Source organism: Arachis stenosperma, chromosome 8 (genome assembly GCF_014773155.1).
Source record: "Arachis stenosperma cultivar V10309 chromosome 8, arast.V10309.gnm1.PFL2, whole genome shotgun sequence".
In the NCBI taxonomy this organism is placed as follows: Eukaryota; Viridiplantae; Streptophyta; class Magnoliopsida; order Fabales; family Fabaceae; genus Arachis; species Arachis stenosperma.
The window spans coordinates 39,775,936-39,798,361 of NC_080384.1; the positions used below are offsets into that span (position 1 = coordinate 39,775,936).

Sequence of the window (22,426 nt, forward strand, 5' to 3'; positions counted from 1 at the left end):
AAAAAAATAATTTTAAAAAATTGTAAATAATTGAATTTATTTGTTTGTTGATGGTTTATTGGTTTTTTTGTTTGTTCCTGAATTGGATTTATATGTTTTCGTTTCTTATTGATCTAGAAGCTCCTAATTCTAAAGCGTAGGAATTTTATAAATTATCTTCCCCTCAAACGAAGGACACTTGTCAAAGAGAAGCTCAACGGGGGACTTCTTGGTTTCAATCATGGTGATTGCTTTTGATCTCTTTGCCATGTGTACTTACACAGTTAGGACTGTGTTAATGACTGTGTTAAATTAGAGGAAATACATGTGTAAAAATAAGAGTAAAGTGTAACAAGAATACAAGATATTAAAATCACTAGGATGCTAGCTGTACCTACATTTATCTTGAAGGAAAAAATATAATTATTAAAGGGAAGAGACGGTGATTTTTTAATTAAAAAAGAAAAAAATATAAAAGGAGTAGGTAGCAAAGTATTTAAAGCATAGCACCTTTTGCCGATTATTAAATTTAATTTTACTGTGATAGTTGAAGTTTGGTTTGTTACGAAATACCATTTAGATGAAGAATCCAAATAAATTTCCATTTAATACAATACAGTACGGGTTTCATTGTGAAAACTCACCAGCACTAATAAGCAGTGAGATATGGACGCGCCATGAAATAAGTATGACAGGTGAAATTAATTGGGGCAAAAAGTTCAACTATGACTTTGCAATTTCACACTTCCTTTTTTATAGAGATATATATTTCCTTCTTTCTACCTCATGAACAGTAGCAGCAGTAGTAGTAGTGCATGTTTGTACTTTTGTTCCAATTGAATCAAAGCCACATGACTCATTAGTTCAAGGGTACACACATATGTCCCATGTAATATATGCTTCCATGAACTTATAGCCAAGACATCAATCAATACTGATGAGAATGTATGTAATAGTACAATAAAAGCAAACGGTTAATAATCAAAATATTTTTCTCAATTTTTATCTATCAGTTAAGTGTTTTGTTTTGTGGTCAAGAACTTATAATTTAAATAACATATTCTTTCTATAATCATTTAAAAAATTGTAGGTTCGAGTTTTTTATTTTTTATTTTTTTTGTGTTTTTACTTTTAGAGTGTAAATGTTTAGTTTGATCTATTTGCTAAATGTCTGAATCAATTATATCTCATATAGATATGAGTATTTTAAAAAAGTTAATCTGTTTTTTTATTTAAATATATAATTTTAATTAAAAATAAAAGAAAAGACTAATTGTTGGATTAAAATATTAACTTCGATCCATTATTTGACCCGTTTAACAAGTTATTGAATTAAGATCATTAATAAAGTTGTTAAAAATATTAAAATATAAAAAATAATCAGAATAATGAGTATTGTATGACAAAAGTACTTAGATTTTAAATTTTTGTTGGTTTTTTAATAAAATTTTTAAATTACTCTCACTTTTTATCTTCAATCTTAATTTCATTATTGTTTCTTTTTTTCTAAAATTCCAAACTTTTAACATAAATTTCTCATAATCATTATCACTATTTTCTCCTTCTATCAACCACCTGACATCGCCACTAGGAATGTTTAAATCCAAACCGATTCAAATTAAACCGCTCATTCAATTCAATCCAAATCGAAAACAGATTAAAACCGCACTAATTCGGATTTTATTAGATTTTATTTTTTGCAAATCGCGGGATTGGATCGGATTTCGGATCTATTTTTCATAACGGATCCAATCCAATCCAAACCGTACAATGTGCTATAATGTTATTATTTTATTATTATATTTACAATTATACTTATAACATGTTCAATTTGTTATACATTTTTCTATTATTCATGTATTATTATTATTTAATAAATATTTTATGTTCAAAATATTATTTATTTATTTATTTTAACTAACCTATAATTTTATTTCTATTGTTATGTTCTCGTTGACGTTTTAAGATATTGTTAAAACTTGTTATGTTATTGTTGGTTATTTAAAATTTGATGTTGAGATTTGTTATATGTATTTAATTTTTTTATTTAAAAAATCGCAAATATAAACCGATCCAAACCGCTTGTAATCGGATCGGATTTTCAAAAAAGTTCATCCAATTCAAACCGCACCGCACATAAATTAAGCATTCGGATTTGATGACTTTTTTCCTTAAAACCGAAGTAAACCGTACCGCGAACACCCCTAATCGCCACTACCACAATTATCACGCTTCACACTCATTATCGGTCTACTGTCCAATACTATCCCTTCAAATCCCCACATCGAATCTTACACCATTCCGCTATCATCGTATAGTTGCTCCCTTTTCATAATGGTCGCAACACCATGAACTCTTTCGCCCCATCTAAAACTCAACCTATCACCTTCACTCAACTGTTGTCATACACCACACTTTTATTATCACCCTTTTTATTCACTGCCACCCCCTCCAAAAACTCTCCCATTCCTACAACTCACCACCAACAACAACAACAATAACCAACATCACCACTTAATATAGATTTTAGCAATAGATTTTTAACAATAGAAACAAATCAGAAATGGATGGCGAGAAGGTCGACAACAACAAGTGAAATAATAACATATGCAAAAATTATTATTACGAGTGATGAAGAAGACAAAGTGGGAGTGGCAAAGGAAGAAGAATTAGGGGCGAGGAATGGTGGATGAGGTTGATACAGGCGTGGATAATGGTCGAGGCAAGAGAAGTGAAAAATTAAAGACCGAGGTGGTTGTAGTGACAACAAACGATGGAGGAGCTAGATGCAGTGGCAATGTATGGTATATGAAAAATATAGAATGGAAACGATGATAGCAGTAGCCGAGAATTTGGAAAGAAGGTTGGAAGAGAGAAAGGAAGGGGCATGAAAGTTTGGGATTTTAGGAAGAAGAAACGAAGATGGAGTTGAGGTTGAAGATAAAGAGTGTGGGTAATTTAGAAATTTTATTAAAGAGTCAACAAAAAATTAGAATTTGAATATTTTTGTCATGCAAAATTCATCTTTTAGAGGTATAATGTTAGTTTCTTTGTTTAATGGATACTTTTGTTAACGTTAACAAAGTTTATGGGTACATATGGTTATTTTTTCTTTTGTAAACAAACTTATTTATTTGGAGTTAAAAATCTCTATATTTAAAGTAATTAAGTAACCGAGACTTGAATGAGATGGTAGATTTACCCGTCTCTTAAAGAGTTGTATTAAGTTTAAATTCTAATTAAGACCGAGAAGAGGTTTAATAATCTTATAGTATGTAGGGGTAAATGCGGATCAAATTGTTCAGATAGAATATGATCAAAATTTTGATCTGATTCATATTAAAATTATTGAATCGGATCCAATATGTCTTTTTTAAGTTTGGATCCGATTTTTGGATTAGATCGGATATCGGATATATCCGCAAAATATAAAAATATTTGAAAAAGCTTATTTTTATTTGAAAAATATCAATAGAGTCCTTTTTTTCCATTCTTTTAAACATATTTATTTCTAGAATATTATTAAACATATTTTTTTAAATAATAAAAATAAAATAATACTATATATATATATATATCATAATTATTATTTGAAATAAAACATAAAAAAATATTTACTTATTTTTTGCGGATCCGTAGATATATGGATACTTATTTAAAATTTGCAATCTGATTCTATTAGTATGCGGATCGAATCTTATAATCTTGCAGATCGGATTAATATTCATAATTTTTAGATCAAATTCGGATAAAAATCACACATATACAGACTAAATCTGATCCATAAATACTCCTAACAATGTGAGCGAGGGAATAAGTGTGTGAGTTATGTAATGGCCAAAAAAAAAAAAGAAATGCTCAAAGGTTCGGACCTATACTAACTCTTTAAACTCCTCCTCTTGAAAGACATGATAAATAAGAAGAGCTACTTTCAGTTTGTCTTACCAAAATTTATTATTTTTTATTATCACTTTTAGTCATTAAACCAATTTTTTTAATCTAATAATTTAAGGACATACTTTTAACTTAAAATTTTAAATATTAATAACTAATTATTAATAAAAAATAATAAATTTTGTTAATATTCTAACATTTCTCGTAACAAAAAAAATTGGTTAAACATTCTAACTCTATTAGTTAAATTAATTTCCAAATTTTTCAACAATATAAATAAAAACGAGTGTAAAGTGAAAGTATGAATATAGACAAAAAAATTGGATAAAGATAAATTTAGGCTCTATTTGTTTATAGAGATAGAACACTGAGATAGGAACATAAAGACACAAAATCGTATTTGACAGATGAGACATAAATTAAAATCGTATTTAATAGATGAGACATGAATAAAAATATTGTGTCTAGAGATACTAGATTAATGTATTTTGTGTTTATTCTGACAAAAAAGATACAGAGATACTAATAAATAATATAATTTATTTCTTTTATTATTCTTATAAATTTATTATTATTATTATTATTATTTTAATTTTTTAAATAAAAAAATAAAATAAATTTTTATAATTTATTTTATTTTATTACAAAATAGAATAAAAAATGCTAAATTTTGTGTCTCTGTACTGTATGTACTTTATGTCTTATTTTTAGTGTAGACAGTATTAAATATCTGTTTTACTTAGCAAAAGCTTTTTTGTGCTTTTTACGTTTTCTTTATTTTCGCTGACTATTAAGTTTGCAGTTTGCTTAATTTTTGGTGCTATTTTTGTTTTCAAAAATAAGATAGAGATATCGAATTATCACTCTAATCCCAATCTATGGTGTGCTGAAATGAGTGAAATACCAAGAATGTGAACTGCTAATTCCAAAAATAGGTCTCCACACATTTTCCTTATTCTGATAAGTTGGATTCATATATTGGGTACATGCGGCATCCATTGTCCATAAGGCAGGCCACATGATAGTAAATGACGCCCTTAAATGTTGATCATATTTGGTTTCAATTTATAAATTAAACTAGTGTAAAATTTGCGCTACATACGGGCCAAACATTAATCTGTTATAAAAATTTGTTAAATATGTTTATTTATACTAATAATTATTATTTTTTTTAAAAACTACTCTTATTAAAAATTTATTATACAATGTATAAGATTGTTACATCATCTCTTTTTTAGAAGTCAAATAATTTTGTCGATATAAATATAATCTTTTAAGTGTTTTTCCAACAAAAAATTGTGATTTATTTCCCTTGGCACTAATTAAAAATGCATTCAACAAAGAAAAAAATAACTACTATAATAAAGCATAATTTATGAGCAAAAATAATAACAAACAATTAAAAAGATTTAATATTGAGAGTCTATTTCTCTATCAAATACCATCACATTCACACCATAAAATTTGTCACTTATTTGAGTAAACATAATCACATAACCAAAATATTATATAGAAATATATAATCATATGTACAGACTTGGTGTTATCTGCACTTTGTTGTATATTATTATCCTTCAAAACAAATTTTTGCTCGTTATTTCATTGAAAATCTATTACTACTCTTCTTGGTAATATGATTTGCAAAATCACATTTGACGCATCCATAATCTGAAATCATAAATTATGGCATCGAGATTACAAAAGAAAAGTTACAATTACAGAACACTGCCGTAATGCTATTTGCCCTTCTAGTTCCTCTTATATTGTGACCACAATTTTTCAACATTTTAACTCAAAATTCACATATATTTTCTGATAGAAAATCAAGCATTATCCATCTATTATGGGGAAATAAAAGTAAAAGGATTAGGGAAAATAGTTTTCTATTCATTCTATATAGTTGATAATAAAAGTTTAAATGCATAATTGGAAAATACTACAACTCAAGACATCTAAAGGGGCAATTAAAATCAAACTAAGAATGATTCATTAAGAAAAGAAAACAGGTAAATAAATTGATCTTTTTGTTTTGAAGAGCTAAGTTGCAAGATCCCTTTATATAACAACCTTCGGATCTAAAATTTTGAATATACCAAATCAAAATAAAATTTCATTTGACACTCTATATATTTGTCTTTCAATTTTACATATGTAAGAATGGTCATAAATTACATATATAATTAAATAAGAATGGTCATAACTCAACCATACGTAGCATGAAAGAATGGTCATAATTTACGTATATAGTTAAATAAGATTCTTCTCTGGAATTTAAATAAAAATAATTTGATTTTCAATTTTTATGTTTACAAAATTGGTTGATTAGTATTCAATTTTCATACCTTTAATTTACGTAATGCACCAAATATTTGAATTGTGATGAGATAATTTGACAAATAAATGAATCTTGGCTTGCTTCCATATCATCACAAAATTATGAACTTTGAGAATAACTCAAAATTTTGATAACCTTATGTTATATTGCACTGAGTTGTTATTAATTAGAATAATTAGTAAGCTAATATTTTTTTTCAAAGGAACCATGGAGACAATCCCAATGAGAAAAGATTGCCTTCAACTTATTTTTTCTAAAATCAAACACATAGAAACACATAATTAGTCTCCATCTCAAGACATTATTCTTATCAAAGCAGTTCAAAAACTACATAACAATCACGTTTGCAGGTGCTACAAAGAATTACGCCATGGGAATGAGAAAAGACACTTATACATGCTCTTGATTTCATTAGTAACTAACGGGCACAATGCTAAAAACGAATCAAATTAACAAAAAAAAAACATTAATAAAATGCTGATATGTGAACATTCAAGCTCCATGGATGTATATAGAAACATTACTTCTTTGTATAGAAGTTCTTCATGAAAAAGCAAAGGAATCCTATTAAGCAGTGTAATATCCGACTAGCAATATCTCTTAAAAGAAACTAATCACCAATTGCAAAGTTCATAGCTTCTCCACAATTAAAACCTATAATTTAAATTAAGATATGCAACATTAATTTTTCATGTATTAACTGACTGAGTGGAAAAGGTAGCAGGGCCTAATATTTTTTAAAATAAAAGTGTATGAAAATAAGCAAATCTAACCATGACTAAATCCAGCATGGTATGCCCTAGGAAGGTTATCACAAAATCTCCTGACATTTTTAGCAGCCTTGTAAACGGAAACTTCATGTTCTAGCACACTATTTAGAGGAAAATTGGAAATAGTGTTATTTTTCCTAAGAAAAAATCAAAGATTCCATCTTCTCCATCACTTGACAAAATATCATTAGTATATACATATATATTCTTTCAAGTACATTATTAGCAAAATATAAAAATGCTTACAAAAAATGGTAATTTGGTAAATCATTTTTAAAATAATAATATACTAATATTTCAGTTAAAAAAAATCAAATTTTATAAAAATACTTGCAATGATATAAGAAAAAAAAACCTTAACTCAACGGCACCCCTAACCATCCCCAACCTCAGGTCCCTCGCTGCACTTCACAGAGCTTCACTCAGACACTCACTCTTACCTCTCTCACTCATCGCACTGTTACCGCGGGTCATCACTCGTCACTCGGGTCCTCTGTCTCGTCCATGCAACGTCAGTGTTTGCTCGCCTCTTCTTCCTCCGCGCCTGTGCCTCCTCCGTCTATGCCGTCCCGATCGCCTTGGCTCCGTCATGCCTCGGCTGTAGCTGCCTCCGCCTCGTGCCTCGTCTGGATCTGCTTTTTCTGTTGTCATCGTGTTGGCTCCTCTGCAGGCTCTGCTCTGCGTCCGCCGAAGCTCTGCTCTCTCAGGCGTCGAGGAAGAAGAGGCGAGCAAACACTGACGTCGCGGGGATGAGGCAGAGGATCCAATGAGGAGAGTGACGAGTGATGACCGGCGGTGACGGTGCAATGAGTGAGAGAGGTGAGAGTGAGTGTCTGAGTGAAGCTCTGTGAAGTGCGATGAGGAATCTGAGGTTGGGGGTGCCGTTGAGTTAAGGTTTTTTCTTTTTTTTCTTTTTTTTTTTTTACTTTTTTCTTATATCATTGTAAGTACTTTTATAAAATTTGATTTTTTTAACTGAAATATTAGTCTATTACTATTTTAAAAATTATTTATCAAATTACCATTTTTTGTAAGCATTTTTATATTAACGTCAAATTTTTAAATTAATACAAATAACTAAATATTATGCATTAGTCTAAAGTCTTATACATTCTAAACATAAACAATTAATTTATAGTCTTATAATAACTAATAATACAAAATATTAATGTTTACAATACTTAAATTTCACATAAGAATAGCCATCATTCATCACTAATAACACAAAATATTAATTGTGTATGATGACTGGACTACCGGACCGGATCCGGGTGACTCGGTCCCGGTTTCACTCACTTCTCAGATTTCATTTCTTTTTTCAAAGTTAACCCCAGATCACTTCAGACTCATGTCTTCATGGTCTAAAATTCTTTGGGCTCGGACCGAATCTTCAGACCGGATCAAGCCGTGCACATCCCTAGATGAAATCAAAATTGTTACATTTTTTTCTTTTAAGATGTAAATGGATGAATTAAAGTTACAATTATTTATGCATATATCATTTGTCTAAATGGGCAAAACATGATATCATTTTTTAATTTCTAAGGCTCTTTTCATTAATTATTGACATAAACTATATATCCTTTCTGAAATTCAATTACAACTCTTACAAATAAAACATTTATATTGTGCAGTTTTCCTACACATAATAATCTGGTTGAAAAAATTATTCATGTGAATGAAATATATGTTTGTTATCATAATAATTGTCATGTCGTTTTCCTGTAAATATGGGTGCAGACTTAATTAAGATAGCATAGTCATAACTCATAAGTGATAGCTATGGCATATTCTTAAACTTAACAACTAAGGAGAGTTCTAACTTCTAACTTTGAATTGATATACGTCGCTTCACCTTGAAAAGCATATCGCCCATCCCACATCATCAATAATGGTCCTATTGCTCTATTTTTTCCGTCATTGAATTTAATTTGATAATGCACCTTGCCAATGCAATTTGAACACAGAAGCCTTAGCATGTGAACAAGATTTATTGTGTATTGTAATATATACTAAACTTTAATATATTCCTAGCTAACCATTTAGAATAAATAACAGCAAAGAAGACTCTGCTCCATAAAACACAGAATACATACACATACGAATTACAATTTGTGTCTAAAGATATTAAGCCTGAGAGCCTATCTTTGGTATTAATCCTTCCTAGAAGTATACGCACCAACTGAATAATTCAACTTTAAGTGGGGAATAAGTCATTTCCATATTATGCCTAAACTTGTTGATGAGGCTCACAGGGCATTCATTAGGGGGTAGCTACAGAAAGATTTATGAGAGACCGTTGACAAGTGTAAGACAGTACATTGGTTCGAGAGAAAGAAAAAAAGGGGAAGAAAATCAGCTACTATTATTGAGAGTGTATGTTTACATGCTAAATGCCTAGCTTCAAACAACGTTTCCACCAAGTTATTCAAGTACTACAAAACTTCGGCCATAAATCAAGGAAATTATAGATGATGCCTATGAATTTAACAAGTTCACAAAAATAAAATAAAATAAAGAACTCTCCAACTATTTCTTAACCAACTAAACTATGAGTTAAGCAGGTAATACAAGTAGTTTATAGTTTAATATAAACTAAGATGTGACAAGTGAAGCTACTTCTACAAAGGGCGAGAGACAAATCCCATGGCAACCATCTTTTCCACCAAATCCTCATGCAGTTTAAGCTGCCCTGCTTTCCTCAACAGCTCTAAAACCATTTCATAAACAGATTGATTAGGTTTTAGTCCTTTTTCTTCAACCATCTCCTTCATAAACTTGTAGCCATTGTTCCAGTGCCCCTTTTCACAATACATTGAAATCAAAATTCGATAAGTATTCACATTGGGCTCAACTTGATTCTCATCCATCTCCTTCTTCAATTTCAAAACCATATCAATTGATTTTGAGTCCGCGAACATTCTCATCAATATATTGTAAGTTAATGTATTAGCCTGGCACTTCAGCTCCTTCATTCTAGCATACATCCTATGAGCAGCATTAACATCATGTAACTGAGCTATGCATCCAAAAATTGAATTGAAACTTGACGCGTTAGGAGAAACCCCTTTCTTAACCATTGAATTGAGAACCTTCACAGCTTCTTCAAGATTCTCATCCCTGCAATGACTCTCAATTAGGAAATTATAAGTAATCGTATCAGCAGGACAATCCAGCCTCTTCATCTGATTGTAAACTTGCAAGACCTTTTCAGTCCTTCCAGCCTTCACATGAACTCGCATGAGACTATTGAAAGTAACCGCATTAGGATCACAGCCGGCATCAATCATCTCTGAGAAAACATCATGAGCACGAGAAATCTGACCACACCGGCACAGTGAGTCAATCACAATGCTGTAAGTGTATGTGTTAGGCTTGATTCCAGCCAGTTTCATATCCCTGAAAACCTCCTCGGCTTTCGCTATATTCCCAGCCCTGCACCAACCATGAACTAAACTAGTGTACACTATAACATCAGGCTCAAACCTATCCTTAAGACTATCAAAAAATGATTGAGCTTCAATTGCTCTTCTCTTCCTGCATAAGCTACTAATCACAATTGAAAATGCAACAATATCAGGGAAGCAACCAAAGTCTTCCATGCGATTAAAGGTGTGAACCGCCTCCGCAGCCAATCCGGCCCTCACGTATCGTCGAACAAGGATAGAAAACGTGTCAATGGTTATTTTGACTCCGCGAACTTTCATCAAATTGATCAAATGCCATGCCAAATCGAAATGCCTCAGCTTTCCGGCAAGGTCGATCATCTCGTTGTACGGCTCAGGGGATGAAGGGAAGCCCTCGAGGGAGGTGGCCCAGTTGAAGAACGCGAGAGACTGGAGCAAGGGGATGCCATGGCGGACACCCCCGCATTTCTCGATAACCTTGCGGGCGACGGCGGGGTAAACAGTTTCTGTGGCGGAGATTTTGGAAAAACTGATGTTGAGATCGGGTATGGTGAGATTAGGGGTGGGTGGGGTGGCGTTGGGATTAGGGTTTTTGCGGTAGTGGTCTTTAATGAGAGAGTGAAATTTTTCTGCTATAAGGGTCTCTTGGGGTGACAGGTTAGTGGTTTGGGCAGTTTCTGTGGTTTCGTCTGTGTCATGAGCTTTTGAAATCAAAGCTTCGGAAGAAGAAGAATAGAGTTTGAAAGTACGGAGTGAGAGTGGGGAAAGAGAGCTGTATAAGCTAACCCTTTGTTTGATGAGGGCCATGAAGAGGGATGGCACGCAGTGCCACTGAGCAATTTAACTGAATATTACACTTCAAGGTGACAGAAACTTCTCCGATGACTTTTGAAATTGGGAAGTGATCATGATAACTGAGAGCAGCTCCCTGGTTGAGTTATTGGCGGCGCTTTAGAATGGCAACGCCCTCGGCATCAATAGTTCGCAAACCTCCTCATTCTGCATAAGCTAGACGAGGGTAAATTAGGTGAATAAAATATTTGACAAAGTATAAACTAAAGAGCTTATGTAAATGTTAATAAGATTTTTAAATCAATATAGAAGAGCCAGACAGAAAAAACAACAGAGATCAGTTCATGACAAAACAGATAACTCCAATGCACATCTTTAAATCTTTATTCCATTGCTTTAACCTATGTCTGTAGACACAGTTAAGTTGAGGATTTGATCAAAGGCTGAGAGAGTACCTTATCATCCTCATAAACCACAGTAGAAGGAATTTCCTTATTGATGATCTTGTCAAATTTGTCCAACACGGAGTAAAAGAGTAAGGATTTAAACAGTTAGAAATTAAACCTCAAGCACAAAAACGGGTTGATACAACGACAAAATATCTTAAAATAACAGGAAAAATGGTATACAAGGCTCAAGAAAGGAAAAAGAACAAAGAGACCAACAAATTAAATCAATTAGTTTTACATACAAATACAATATCACAAATTAAATCAATCAGTTTTACATACAAATACAATTAGCATGAATATATTGAAAGAGCAAAAAGCCAGTATAAAAAATTAATAAAAAATACTATATAAAAAAAGAAAAAGAAAATCTCACCTACAGCAGAAGCAGAAACCCAGACACAGTCAGGGACGTTTCCAACTTGGGGTCGTCGCCGCATTGCACGGTTGCAAAGCAAGCCGCCAGCGAGAGAGCAGAGCTTGGCTGACGCAGAGCAGAGCCTGCAGAGGAGCCAACACGATGACAACAGAGGAATCAGATCCAGACGAGGCAAGAGGCGGAGGAAGCGACAGGCGAGGCACGGCGGAGCCAAGGCGACCGGGACGGCACAGACGGAGGAGGCACACGCGCGGAGGAAGAGGCGAGCAAACACTGACGTCGCGGGGACGAGGCAGAGGATCCGGCGAGGAGAGTGTCGAGTGATGACCGTCGGTGACGGTGCGATGAGTGAGAGAAGTGAGAGTAAGTGTCTGAGTGAAGCTCTGTGAAGTGCGGCGAGGGCGCTGAGGTTGGGGATGGTTGGGGGTGCCCATTTAGGGGTTTTTCTTTTTTTTTTTTTACTTTTTTTTTTCTTATATCATTGCAAGTACTTTTATAAAATTTGATTTTTTAATTGAAATATTAGTATAGGAAGGTGTTCTGGTATAGCAATGTATGTAACGGAATGTGATGTTTCTCTCATTTTGACCACAGAGATATAACATAAATTAATGTGAACGGTCAAAATCTTGATAAACTACTTTGAGTGTACGTGAAATCCAGGAGTTCACGGTGAATTTGCAATGGGTTTTATAGTTGACAAGTATATACATGCACACAATGTTCCTTCTATCCATGAGCCATGACCCATGTGACTGATGTAAGATAAAAGATAGATATAGAGTTTTTTAATTTTGATATGGGGAAGGTGCTAGTGTTTCGCAGCGTTATGGGGTTTTGGGGTGTTTGACGGAGATGTGACGGCGTTGTTGAAGAAATCGGTGGCACCGATGGGGGAGAAGGAAATTAGTGGGACCGATTTCAGGGAGGGGTAGGTGCGCAAATCGGTGGCACCGATTGGTGACCCCCTTGCCACGCGTCGCGCATGCAGCTGGCTCTTGGGTGACCCGTGACTCCTTATGCGTGTTTCACCCACTCAAAATCGGATACCCCTATCTCTTTCACCCTCCAACACTATCTCTTTCACTCTCACAATAACTTTCCCTTTCTGCTTACTCTCAACCCCACCATTTCATCATTGTTGGACCACTTTTATTTCAGTGAAAAAATTGAATAAAAATGTCAAAAAAAAAGAAAATCAAGGAAGTAAATCAACTGGAACTTCATATTGTTAATTATCTTGGAGATCCAAATTATGTAAGTTTTTATTTTTGAATAATTTTATTTAATGATAATAATAGTGATAATTTTATATTTTATTAACAATATATATTATAATGGCACTAAGTAGAAATTAGAAATTAAACATGTATGTATGTATAATTTTATTATTAGGTGGTTAGAAATAGAAATAAAAATAGGAATAAACCTTGTATGTATGTATGTATAGAGATAAATGTTTGTACCGGTGAGGATGAACTGGGTTTTTTTTATGTATATTATTTAAAAAAAATAAATGTTTGTAAAAAATAATAATGAATGAAAGAGAAAAAAAATAAGATTTGTACATATTAGATTGGAATAGAGAGATATTAATATATTGTTGTTGTTATTATCAGTATTAGTAATTGAATTTAATTAATTATTATGATTAATAATAAAAATTTTATTAATTATTTTATTTATGATCGTTAATTATTATGATTAATAATAAAATTAGTATGTACGCTGTTTGAATAATAATAACAATAAAAAATTAGTATGTTGTTTGGTTTATATAATAATAATAATAATAATAATAATAATAATAATAATAATAATAGAAAAATTAGTATGTATGCTATTTGAATAATAATAATAATAATAATAATAATAATAATAATAATAATAATAAAAAATTAGTATGCTATTTTTTTATAATAATAATAATAATAATAATAATAATAATAATAATAATAATAATAATAATAATAATAATAATAATAAATTAGTATGCTGTTTTTTTATATGAATAATAATAATAACAATAATAATAATAAAAATAATAATAGAGGCTGATTTACTGTGTAAGGTTAATTAATTTTTGTTATAAGGTAATGCATATGATTGAAGAATTTTTGTATAACAGATTTAATGTATATGTTTGAATTGTAATTATGCTGGGAATTAGTTTTAATGGACATGTTAAGCATAATTGTGTTTTTGAATAATATAGTTATATTATACTTGTTCTTATACTGGAAAATGTGGTATTGTAGGCTTCAAGGATGTTGATGTGTGATCATTTACACCCGCCGGATCCATATAACCAAATTGTTGAGGCACAGTTACGCGAGACTGGATTTTATTATGTATCCCAAATTGGAGTTATTAAAGGCCAGTCAGCAATGATTAATGCTCTGATTGAGAGATGGCGGCCCGAGACTCATACTTTTCATTTTCCGGTTGGTGAGTGTGCCGTGACCTTGGAGGATGTGGCGGTAATTCTCGGTCTTCCAACAAATGGTCTTCCAGTTACATGTCCGACCATGAGTAGCTTTGAGGCATTGGAAGCCGAGTGCTTGCACCAATTTGGAATTGCACCCAGCAAAAATGACTGTAGAGGGAGCTTTATAAAATTAACGTGGTTTAGGGGTGTGAGAGATCGTATAGTGTTGAATGATGATGTGCACATGCAGATGTATGTAAAGTGTCACATAATGTTGTTATTTGGAAAAATTCTGTTTGCAGATAAGTCGGGTGCAGGGGTGCACTGGAAATTTTTACCTTTGCTCCGCAACTTCGGTGGGATCATACAGTTTAGTTGGGGTTCGGCATGCCTGGCACACTTGTATAGATCATTGTGTAGGGCAACTCGTGTCGACTGCAAGGAGATGGACGGTCCACTGACACTGTTGGTCAGTTGGGCTTGGATCCGGCTACCATTTCTAGCGCCGATTCCTGGCAATCCCCGAGTGTTTCCAATTGCAAACAGGTAATTTTGATTAAAGTATGCATTGAAAGAATTGATAGAAATTGTATTCTGTTTATGGTAAGATAAGTTAACAAATGGATTGTCCGTCTGTAGGTGGCATAACTGGGACCGTCAAAACTATGCCTACCGATATAAAACGCTTGCGCACTACAGGAGGTTGTTGGATGATCTACAAGAAGGACAGGTATTGTGTAAAATACAAGTACCTTATGTAACTTCTTAAGTGAAGTAATTGTTGTGTAATCATCTGACTGGTTCGATGTGTCCAGTTTGTTTGGCAGGCTTATGGCATTAGATATATCGACCCAGACGTAATTCCTTTAGCCATCCGTCATAATTCGGTTATGTGGAGTGCCACAATGCCACTTATATCTTTTGAATGCATCGAGTGGCATGCAACTGATAGAGTCATGAGGCAATTTGGATTGACACAGGGTGTTCCTAGTGAAGAGCGGGATCTAGGTGCATCACACGGCGAAGTTCTAACTGGGCCTAAGAATCAAGATTGGGCCAATACCCACTCGCGTTGGGTGATGCAGTGGACCAATCGATATAGTCACACTCTATCTGAAGACTTGGAGCATTTACATTATGGCCCTCGGCACCGCATTGCTTGCATCGCCTCGGGCGACGCAACATACGAGTGTCCATCTCATTCAAGAAGCGGGTCATCTTCGGCCGGCCCTTGGCTACCCGTCTGAGGAACAGGTTTCCAACGAATCTAGGTCCATGATAAGCAGGCCACGTTGCCGGATTTCCCAGTGGTCGAAACCTAGCCCTGTATACTTTTCGAATTTGGTCCATCTTGTAAACGTCATTAACGTACACTTTCCAATCCAACCTCTGATTTGCACAACACGCAAACACGTACCGACACGGAATTCGGTCAACCTGGAATTCACCACAGTCACACCGATGGTGGCGTAGGTCAACTGCATACTCAACCCCACTAGGCATCTCGCGTACTTCGAAGACTTTATTTTCTCTATCAAAACAGCTAACCTGTATGTTACCTGATGCTCGTTGATTTGCATGCAGCTTGGTTGTCACCATCTCAGAGAATACAAGTCCAGCACTAATTCGGGTTTCAGCCTCAGCTCTTTTCCTAGTGAACAACTCATTCAATCTGTAAAATGTAGCCTTAACAAGTGCAGTGACTGGGAGATTGCGTGCACCCTTTAAGACGGAGTTGATACATTCCACAAGATTGGTGGTCATATGACCCCATCGGTAACCACCATCAAATGCCAAAGCATACTGCTCACGAGGGATCCGATCAAGCCAGTTGGTGTAAGCCTCACCCTGTTCCTTTAATCGTTCATAGCGCATCTGGTACTCCCTGGTCGTCCTCGAGTATCCTATGAAAAACATTCAATCAACTATGAACACCATTCTATTTGATCGTACTTACAATAAATTCAAAGTTCATTCTATACAAACTTACCAATGTTGACGATAAGCTTCTGCAGGTAAGGTGCTTTGAACTTCCTCAAGAAGTTGGACTCAATATGCCGGATACAAAACATATGGAAAGCTCTTGGAGGAGACCACGTCCCATTACTTCGTTCAATAGCTGGCATTGTTTCAAAGTGAACCACTGCTGATGGCTCTTTGTGGCACATGGCCTCAAACCATATCGGCAAAGCTTCATACGATGCTTCCCAACTTCCGAAAATTGATTCGACCGCCTGCTGCTTTGCTAACCAAGCCTTGCGATAACTAATGGTGTAGTTAAACTTTGACTGGATATCAGCAATTACTGATTTCACCTTTATAGACGGGTCAACCTCTACCAACGGCTTTATTGCTTCTGCAACTGTCTTGGAATCCAGCTTCGAATGGTCTTGAGAAATAGTAGACCTGGTACAAGTATGACTTCTATTGTACCTCCTTATCTCCCAACAGTACTTCTTCTGCATTTTGGTTACCCTGATCAACCAGTCACAACCATTCCCATATTCTGTACATTTGGCATAGAATGTCGTCGGTTCCGACTCATATACCCGATAGTCCACACCTCTCCGGATGGTATAATCTTTCATTGCCTTGATTACTGCCTCCCTTGAACTGAATTCCATCCCCACTGTGAACTCACCATCCGCCACAACAGGAGGGGCTGCATACATCAAAAGTAATAAATGCTTCATTATGTACTCAGTAAGAAGTCTTTCATTACAACTCAATTAATAAACACACTTTACTATGTAAGATCGTTATAGTCTTATTTTTCGCTATTCCATCTACGTAAACAACAACTAAATATCATTCACAACAAAGAACTATTAATTAATAAAAAAATCAAACGCTATGGTCACAAATGCCTGGTCACATATCACATACATTACCCATCTGACTTATCGATCAGCTACTTCAGAGATTCACGTAGCTACCTAGGTTTACGCACCTGGATTCATATATTGCGGAAACTCAGGTGCGTGCAAAGCCTCCAAATCCAACGACCGCATGAACGAAGGCTCCTGAAACGGATGCGGGTTTGCTAGTGCATTTGCAACTTCCGCCACATCTGCGTTCATGGCGCCGCCAGCTGCTTCTTCGTCCTCACCTGGACCGACGATCTCATAGTTACTTTCAAATTCATCTTCGCTTTCACTATTATAATCTTCCAATTCAATGTTACGGTCCGCTTCAGATTGCTCAAACTCAATATATAACTCGATGCACGACATTCGGTGGTGATTTTCTATGTACATTGAAAACATTTCCTGCATACTTGCTTCGTCCATCACATACTTGGTCTGAAATTGAACAAACCCACCAAACACAGGTAAAGGATACCTGTACAAAATACACGATATCCTCCTACATCTTTGAGAATCTATCTTCTCACAAATCACACCTTTCAACTCCTCAAATGACAATGTGAACGGAATAACAACATCTAATGGATTTTCACACACAAATTGAACTCCCTCATATGTTTGTAATAAGATCTGTCCGTAATAATAAATTTTCAATACAACTCTATCATCCATAACACTAACTATTCTCAACCTCACAGGAATTTCTTTTACAAAAATGAAGGATAAGAATCAGAGAAGAGAAGAGAGGAGAAGAGGATGAACATTAGCTGACGAGGAAGAAATGGGGCTTCTGTGATACCACCATCTGCTTTTTGTGTTGACTAAGGGCAAATCAGAGGGACCGACCGCTGCACACCCAAATCGGTGGTTCCGATTGGTGCACCCCGGATTAAAATAAAATTCTCTACCTCCAGTAATCGGTGGGACCGATTACTGCACTCTTACCAAACGTCTTCCAGCACCCACAAATCGGTGGCACCGATTTAATAACCATTAGCCTCTCCCTAGCTCAAATCGGTGGCACCGATTTCATACCCATCAACCTCTCACTCACATAAATCGGTGGGACCGATTCCTCCATGCTTCAAATTGGTGCCTCCGATTTCTTCCCCAAAAATTCCAAAAAAGCAACGCCGTCATAACAGTGTAAATCACCCGTAATCATCATATTCCAGCATAACTCACACCCCCAAATCATATCTAAAAAAATCAGCCGATAGATATATGAATGACTGAATGCATAATTTTTAAGCGAAGCCATTTTGTTGGGTAAACTAAACATATCATCATCATCATTATTAAAAAATTGTTTTCTATTTTATATACATCAATTTTTCTCTATCCCTCCTAACATCCTTCTTTGTTTCCATAAGTTTCACAAATTAAAATCATATTACATTAAATTTAGTTGGTATATATTAGGAAAAAAATTAAACTAGAAGAAATCAATGATTAAACGAAAATTTCAATTAATTGGATATAAATCAAAGCATCCAATTACAAATTTTAACATTTATATTTATAAATTTAAATAGCATTTAATTGTAAACTATAATTGAGTGTATGATAATAAATTATTTGTTTAATTTATTAATTTTAGATATTAATATTAAAAAAATGAATAATTATTTTTAATGACAGTAAAAATTTTACCACTAAAAATAACATGATAACATATCATAAATATGACTAAATAAAAATATTATATTCCAATTTCAAGAAAGGTTAACGATTATATCACCAAGATAAAAAAGTCATTAATTTGCATAAATGTTAAATCATGGTATTAAAAAAAAGTGATTTAATTTTTTTTATAATAAAGAATTTTCTATCATTTTTTTAAATAAATATTTTTATGATTAAAAAATTAATTATAAAATAATTTATTTATAAACTATTTTTAATACAAATCTTTATGTTTATGGTCAATTTTAAATTTGTATCTTTTTAATGTTTTTAAAAAATAACATACATATTTAAGGTTTTTACTATTTTAAATATTAAAAGATCAATCACTAACGTACATTATTAGTAAAATATATAATTTGTTATAAATTTATGTCAGTCTTGTGAATTTTTTGAAGACATAAGACAATAAAATAGGTTGATTTTAATATCATTAGAATCTAAATATAATTATTCAAGTAAGCACCACTAATTATGTTAATAAAAAAATTTTGTAAAAAAAAAGTGATTTACATTTTAAATTTTTCGAGTAAATTCATTTCAACACGTAGGAATTAGACTCAATTATACTACATTTTTAATGAAATAGAATTTCACAACAAAATTAACATTCATTAAGAAAATAAATTTTAGGGGTGGCAAATGGGCATGCCCACCCTGCCCTATTCTGTCCCACCAAAAGATTACTATTTAGCGGGTTAGTCTTTCTTTTCATCTATTGAAGCGGTCCTAAATTTCTATCCCGTCCTACCTAATGGCAGTTTGACGGACTCTCTTTCTCTTTTTGAAAAATTATTAAACCATTAAAATAAAAATATATATAATTTCATGAGTATTTTAATGAATTTATAATTTCTAAAGACATAAAAAAATTATAATTTTTAAATTCACAAACATTAAAGTATTTATAATTCTGAATATCTAATATACATAATGATCAACCAAATTTTTTAAAACAAAATAATAAAACCAATATTGTTTAAAGTAAAACAAACATTATCTAAAATATATAATTAAATATTGTCCAACTCTCTAATCAATCAAACATAGTCTAAATTATAATTCAAAGTAAAACGAACAAACATTCCAAATACAAATACAAAAGTAACATTTCAAATTCAATTATCATCTTAAAGCCAAAAGTCCGTCCCGCATTGCTGAAACCCGCAAAATCTATGAATTAGGCAGTGTGGGTTCGGTGAATTTTTTCTATCATAAAGGACTTAAATTTCTAATCCGACCCGTCTTTTTTTTTTTCGAGATATGCTAGTCAGTCCGACAAATTTCAACATGTTTGCCACCCGTAATAAATTTATTTAAGACTCTTTCCTAATTATAATTAATAATAAGACTTAGAAAAAATATTAATGTCATTATTCTTATTAACTAAACCTTAATATTAAGTAGTTGATAGTTTTATAAGTGAAAATTGTTATATAATAACATACAAATTAATAACGGACAAACAATAAAAATTCATAAAAAATAATTAATAAATTTTGAATCGTTAATATTATTAGTGAAAATTATTTATTAAAAATATATGATATGTTAAGTCATTAATTAATATTTTTAAGTTATATATATATATATATATATATATATATATATATATTAAAAAATATTTATACCCAAATAAATAAATATAAAAAAATAATTCATAAATAGATGATAAAAAATCATAAAATAAAATAAAAAATTATAATCACAATAAAATATTTTTGAAGTTCGGCTATCATTGATTAAGAAGAGATGCTAAGCATATAAATAAAGATAGCAACCAATCACTATAATGATAACCAATATTCACATGCATGCTATACTAGAGTTTAATTTTCATAAGAAAAAAAAAACAATAGAAACTTGTTTAATATTGTCCTTATTACATATAATTGGGAAAAGCAATAATATTCTTATTATAAATTAAAAATTCTGAAAATGATAAGCAGGAAGGAAATTGTTTCAATAAATTATTCAATGAAAAAAATTTTAAAAAAAGCATTGTTGGAATAACTAACACAAAAAAAAACCCTCCTCGACTCCTCGTCAACCTCTCCTCTGACACCGCCCCCAAACTTACATCTACAAGCTACCAAGCCAAAAAAAATAGTTTTTGTTTAACAATTCTAAACTCACTTTTACACGTTATTTTATCCATTACTCCCCAACTAAATAACTACGTTTTTGAGCCGGTTATTTGTGAGAATATACTCATAAAAGTAGGGTTATTTTGGTCCTTTTATCATTCACTATAAGACAAATATAACATTGGCAACTTATTCGTACAAGGCATACGATATTCCGCTCATTTGAAAAGGTATACGGGATAATTTTTCATTAGTATATTACTATTTTAAAAATTATTTACCAAATTATCATTTTTTGTAAACATTTTTATATTTTGCTAATAATGTACTTGCAAAATAGAATTATTTTTATATTTTGTATTGACTTAAATAGAATTTTTGCTAATAATGGTCATATTTAATACAAATCAAATCTTAATCAATCAAAATGATAAAAATATATACCAATTATTTTTATCTAATATTCAATTCATCACATCTTTAGTTACGGATAAAAACATCGCATAAACTTTTTTAGTTTTTCTTTTTCTTTTATAGAAACTCTTTCCATTTTTTTTTCAAAATTTAAGTAAATTTTTTTACGACATATAGAATTTTTTTATTTTTAATATCAAATAAAATATAAAATATAAACAGACATTCATATCATTATAATAGTCTGCATCTGTATTGTCCGTGCACAACATATGTATCTTTCTAGTTTGTATTAATTGTGATTATGTTTTAATTCTGGAGAAGTGTTGGTTCTTGTTATATTTTTTTAAGTGAATCTTACAATGTCAAATAATGGTTAGAATCTTAAAAATTTAGATATTTTCACATGCGTTACAAGAAGGTATTAAGGTAATGTAATATTAACGGTCCGATTTTTATCTGGTTTGTACCTGGTATAATCGTGGTCCGAAAGTGTGTAGGTTTTATTGGATCTAGGATCGGATTCGAGTCTAACAAATAGGTCCGATGTATATTTTAGACTGAATCTAGATCACATCAAATTCAATTTCACTTTACCCATAAACACCCCTAATTTCATCAGAATTTGAGGATAATAATAGACCAAAGGATATACAGCGTAAAGCCTTCAAGAATTAGTAATAATACATTTTTGAAAGAACAACTTCCCTTAAATCATTTAGTCATACTAAAATTCGTATGTTTTTATTTTTATTTTTATGTTGTGTAAAAATTACTTCTCCAAGATCATTCTCAACAGTTATGCAACATCTTCAAATTGGATTGGCTTTGGAAATGGTTTAGAGGCTTGATTCGAAAATTAGCATACTGAAATCTTTGTATTAACTTTGATAATGATTAACGTTCAACATTTCAAGCCAACACACTACCAAATTTTAC

General features: G+C 32.4%; 1 protein-coding gene across 5 annotated transcripts; it reads right to left on the bottom strand.

The window, feature by feature from the left end:
* Window positions 1-9,259: 9,259 nt before the first annotated feature.
* On the bottom strand, window positions 9,260-12,470 carry LOC130943676 (pentatricopeptide repeat-containing protein At1g20300, mitochondrial-like). 5 transcript variants are annotated; one of them, XM_057871662.1, is made up of 3 exons: window positions 12,003-12,470; window positions 11,633-11,680; window positions 9,260-11,384 (listed from the first exon to the last, which is right to left on the bottom strand). In XM_057871662.1, the coding sequence occupies exon 3, from the start codon at window positions 11,190-11,192 to the stop codon at window positions 9,600-9,602; it is 1,593 nt and encodes a 530-aa protein (XP_057727645.1). In that variant the 5' UTR covers window positions 11,193-11,384; window positions 11,633-11,680; window positions 12,003-12,470; the 3' UTR covers window positions 9,260-9,599. The 5 variants fall into 5 exon arrangements, with proteins under 5 accessions (XP_057727645.1, XP_057727646.1, XP_057727641.1 ...); XM_057871663.1 differs by lacking the exon at window positions 11,633-11,680; XM_057871658.1 differs by lacking the exon at window positions 11,633-11,680 and having other exon boundaries at window positions 9,260-11,393.
* Window positions 12,471-22,426: the final 9,956 nt, after the last annotated feature.

Excerpts from the sequence above, each read along its gene's own strand:
- LOC130943676 (XM_057871663.1), bottom strand. The coding sequence starts at position 11,192 with ATGGCCCTCATCAAACAAAGGGTTAGCTTATACAGCTCTCTTTCCCCA.